The sequence below is a fragment of the Carlito syrichta genome, unplaced genomic scaffold, assembly GCF_000164805.1.
Source record: "Carlito syrichta isolate Samal-C Ts95f unplaced genomic scaffold, Tarsius_syrichta-2.0.1 Scaffold303092, whole genome shotgun sequence".
In the NCBI taxonomy this organism is placed as follows: domain Eukaryota; kingdom Metazoa; phylum Chordata; class Mammalia; order Primates; family Tarsiidae; genus Carlito; species Carlito syrichta.
The window spans coordinates 190793-195972 of NW_007247188.1; the positions used below are offsets into that span (position 1 = coordinate 190793).

At 45.3% G+C, this 5180-nt stretch overlaps 1 protein-coding gene across 1 annotated transcript; it reads right to left on the reverse strand.

Moving 5' to 3' along the window:
• Positions 1 to 2653: 2653 nt before the first annotated feature.
• PCDHAC1 (protocadherin alpha subfamily C, 1) lies at positions 2654 to 5174 on the reverse strand. Its single transcript, XM_021712118.1, has one exon. It carries the CDS (start codon positions 4937 to 4939, stop codon positions 2813 to 2815), a length of 2127 nt encoding a protein of 708 aa, XP_021567793.1. The 5' UTR covers positions 4940 to 5174; the 3' UTR covers positions 2654 to 2812.
• Positions 5175 to 5180: the final 6 nt, after the last annotated feature.

The window sequence follows — 5180 nt, forward strand, 5'->3', positions numbered from 1 at the left end:
GCGGGCTCAGGCAATCCACTCACCTCAGCCTCCCAAAGGCGAGGGATTACAGGCTGAGCCACCAAGCCCGGCTGGAATGTATGTTAAACAAAAACACCTTAGAATGCCAAAAACATTCTATCAGTTTGTTAACAAATGACGTTGCAAAGGGGAAACAGCCTATCTATCCTAGCAAAAAAGAAGTTTCTTTATTTCCAAAATAACAATACCTTAACATAAAATTGGCATGTTCAAACAACATATAACTTTCATGTGAAACATTTAATAAGGCGAGTTGTACAATATGTCTTATGTGTTTTTGCTACATTAATATATATTATCTTGAAAAATTGCCAATGCAATCCACTTTAAATGGTAAGTAGAAATTTATATCTCAGAGGTACCATCTTAGATACCAATCTAAAAAAATTACATAGCATTCACTGCAAATTCCACAATATAATGATGTGTTCCCATTAATCCCTTTGTTATCTACAGAAATGAACTCATACTTAGTCCCAGAACACAGCATTGAGATTTTTCATGCTAAATCTAGGACCCAAAAAATCTTGCTATGTTATGTTACAGTATTATGTAATGAAGAAGAAAATAATAATTAAAATAATACATTTGAAAGTGACTTTTAAACTGTTAACCACATATATGTATACCTAAAGTAGAAAAGTTGAAGTTTTCTCCTTTGTGTTGAACACTGTTACCATTCAATTAATTATGCACATATGTATTCATTCATTCAGCAAGAATTTACTAAGCATATCTTATATATTGGATTCTATCATTTGTGAAAATATTAAGTATGAAAAATTATAATGAATGTAAATTTATCTTATTTGCAGTTAACATCATTTTTTAAAAATTAATTAATTCATTTTTGAGTTGGAGTCTCAGTCTGTCACCCAGGCTGGAGGGCAGTGGCACACTCCCCAGTCACCGCAACCTTGACCTGCTGGGCTCCTGTGATCCTTCCACCTCAGCCTTCCAAGTAGCCGGAACTACAGGCGTGCCCTACCATGCCCAGCTAATTTTTGATTTATTGTAGAGACAAGGTCTCACCAAGTTGCCCAGGTGGGTCTCGAACCCGCGGAATCAGGCAATCCACTAGACTCACCCTCCCAAAGTGCTGGGATTACAGGCTGAGCCACCGAGCCCAGCAGTTAACATCATTTAAAGGAGAATAATTTATAAGCCTCTTTTCTCCTTATTGCCTAGAATAGTAAAACAAAGAAAGCTTCATTTCCCTTTCTTAATTTCTACATACCGCCTTCTTTTGTATCCACAGTTTCTGTAAGTCAGAAAGTAATAGTGTAGAATTGCTAAAACAAAAAAAAAGTGCTGTTCTGACTCCATTCCAGAAGTTTTAAGCTGGGTGCAGTGGAATCCACCTGTAGTTCCAGCTATTCAAGAGGCTGAAAAGTTTGATACCATCCTGGGCAACATAAAGAGATCTTGCCTTTAAAAAAACAGTTTTGAGCCGGGCTCGGTGGCTCAGCCTGTAATCCCGCGCCTTTGGGAGGCTGAGGTGAGTGAATTGCCTGAGCCCGGGGGTTCCAGACCCGTCTGGGCAGCGAGACCTCATCTCTACAATAAATCAAAAATCAGCCGGGCGTGGTAGCGCGCGTCTGTAATTCCGGCTACTCGGAAGGCTGAGGTGGAAGGATCGCCAGAGCCCAGTGGGTAGAGGCTGCAGTGGCCGGGAGCGGCCACTGCACTCCAGTCTGGGCAACGGAGTGAAACTTCAACTCAAAAAAAAAAAAGTTTTGAAATGCCCAGGGTCATGACAGATAAATTAAAATATTTGACTCCCTTAACTTTTATTAGATACACTACTCTCAAATATGGTATTTATTTATTTGCTAAGTATATTTGGCTTCTAAAAGAATAAAAAAATAAATCCAAGTTGAATGGACTTTGAATGATAAGTGTATTTTTGAGCACACAAATGTTTCTGACATAAAATTACTTATCTTCCTTCTTTGTAAAACATATCAATAAAAACCAAATGAAAAGTTGTCAAGTCCCATACCCAATAGTATGATCTTTTTTCTATCCGTACAAATAGATGTTACGAGACATGCTAATAATTTCTGTATACTTACAAAACACTGCTGTGGAGCAATTAGCTATGTATTAGAGTGTCATTCTCAAAGAAAACTACTTCATCAAAATGGTGTTCATAAAAAGTATAGGCTAGATAATATGCTGCATTTTATCAAATGGTATATTATATTCAAGATTCAAATAAATTGCCCTCTCTATCACAAAGTCTTCTCTGATTTGCTCCTCCCCACTCAAATGTGCTCTCATGTTTTTTCTCTCTTTAGGTATGACAATGCCTTACACATATCTGTTGTTCAAGAAAAATTTAGCACTTTATTATTTTTATTTTATTTGTTTTTGTTTGTTATTTTTTTTTTTGTAGAGAAGGGAGTCTCGCTATGTTGCTCAGGCTGGTCTAAAACTCCTGGGCTCAAGCAATTTCTCTACCTTGGCCTCCCAAAGTGCTGAGATTAAAAGCATGAGCCACCACATCCAGCCAACTATTATTTTTAATTTTAGACCTCATTATTATTATTTGTGCAATTATTATTAATGCTATTTTTTTAGGTGTTAATTTTTATTCTTGTTTCTCAAAAATAAAATATAAGCTCCTTAAGGCCTAGGACAATCTTTAGTACTTTTATACTCCCAGAATTCTTAGCACAGGGGATACTGAGAAGGAGTGTTCAATTCAATTGATTCAGTGTTGCGAAAGACTCATCTGAGAAATATTTTAGAACACACAGTCATCAAAGGAATCTCCTGGTCAAAGGAATCAAATTCCATAAAATTTGCTTACCATGGCATTGATACTTGCATGATCCCCTTTCCTATTCCGAATCTGAATACAGGATATTGGCAAATTCAGTCCTACCCCAGTGGCCAGATTTCTCAAGTCAGCAGCATTGTACTCTCCACGCAACAGCAAACTGTTATTATCAGAACCAAGTCCCAGGGAGGCCCGATAGAGATAAGTCTGAGAAAGTCTCTCAACTGTAGTGACATCTATTGTGGCTGATGTGCAAGGATTTGATGCCATCTTCCTTCCATATCTCAGATCCTCTGGAGAGTGACAGCAGTTCTGAGAGCAACAACGTGGGCTTTGGCTCAGCTTGAGACACACAAAGACAAGTAAGCAACCCAGAAATAAAAAGGAAATACAGGCCAAGGCAATTACTAAATACAAGTTCTGGGCAGAAAGCTGCCCTCCTGGTTCCCAGACATCTTCAAAGTCAGGAAGGACCTGAGGGACTGAATTGCTCAACAGCACACCCAGAATGACAGAGGAAGAAAGTGGTGGGTCTCCATGGTCCTGAACCACAATCACCACTTTCTGCTTAACCGCATCGGTGGCAAGAACTAAGCGAGCAGTACGGAGCTCTCCCATATTGGCAGACATTCTGAAAAGGCTAGAGTCAGAAGCCTGAGAGATACGGTAGGAAAGCCAGGCATTGGAACCACTGTCTGCATCCTCTGCTACCACTTTTGTGACCAAGTGTCCAGTTCTTGCAGAGCGGGGCACAATTTCCACTGGGACAGAACCATTTCTGGGTAAGGGAAACAAGATGACTGGAGCATTATCATTCCTATCGACCACAAACAAGTTAACAGTCACTGTTGCACTTCTGGAAGGAATGCCACCATCCCGGCCTTCTACTTGGAAGCGAAACCCTCTGAGCTGCTCAAAGTCAAAGGAAGTTTTGGCAGTGATAGTCCCACTGGATGACTCCACTGCCACCAAGCTAGAGGCTGGTGGCCCTTCAGAGACAACATCCAACAATTCATAGCAGACAAGGCCATTCTTCCCCAGGTCTGGGTCCTGGGCAAACACACTGCCTAGAGAGGCCCCAGGGCCATTATTTTCAGCAACGAAAATTTCCTGTTGCGGTTGAGGAAAGCTGGGTGTATTGTCGTTCACATCAGCAACTGACACAGTGAGAGTCTTCTGGGTGCTGAGTGGGGGCAAGCCACCATCTAAGGCGGTGATCAGGACCTGGTATTCACCGATCTGCTCTCGGTCCAGGGGCCCATCAATCAACAGGCTGTAGTAGTTGTCAAAGGAAGCCTTCAGCTGAAAAGGGCCACCACTGGATATGCTACAAATGACCTTACCATTAGAACCAAGGTCTTCATCCTTGACATTAAAGAGAGCAATTGCTGTGCCAGGGGCAGCGTCCTCGGGTACTGGGGTGGAGAGAGACATGAAGTTTACCTCCGGGGCATGATCATTCACATCGGTCACCTCCACCAGCAGTTTAGCGGTGCTAGCTAAACCAAAGGCGCCTTCGTCCCTCGCCTCAACGTAGGCCTCCAGCAGCGTTTCAGGTGGACCCAGCGAAGCAACTACCCGCACCTCTCCACTTTGACGGTGCACGTGAAAGCGGTGTCGCAGCTCTGCTCGCGTGCTGTTGCTTAAGGAGTATCGGACTTCCCCATTGGGGCCTTCATCCGGATCGGAGGCTTGAACTCGGAACAACACGGTCCCGTTGGGGGCAGTCTCTGGGACCTGGGTGCGGTAGACAGAGTGCTCAAATACAGGCGCGTTGTCATTTGTGTCCACCACCACGATGGTGACTCGCGCGTCCCCGGAGCGCGCTGGCAGCCCGCCGTCCCGAGCCGTGAGCACCAGCAGGTGGGTGTCGCGCTGCTCGCGATCCAGCGCTTTCTCCAACACCAGCTCCGGGTATTCGCTGCCGTCGGCCCGCGACCCCACGTCCAGGCGAAAGTGCGGGCTGGGGCTCAGGCTGTAGCTTAGCGCCCCGTTGCTCCCCTCGTCGGCATCCTGGGCGTTCGGGAGGGTGAAGCGGGCTCCGGGCGTCAGGAACTCCGGGATGTGCAACTGTGCGTCGCCGGCAGGAAAGAGAGGGGAGTTGTCATTGGTGTCCAAGACGTGAACGCGCATCTTGTGCAGCTCCAGCGGGTCCTCGAGCACCAGGTCATAGGTCAAGACGCAGGCCACCTTGGCCCCGCACAGCCGCTCGCGGTCCGCCGGCTCTCGGACCACCAAGCTGCCGCTGGCCGGGTCCACCCCGAAGTAGAGCTCGCCGGGCCTGGAAAGGAGGCGAAAGTTCCGCAGGGACAGAGCGGCCGCGGGCAGCCCCAAGTCCGCGGCGACATTGCCTACGGCTGCGCCCCGCTCGGGC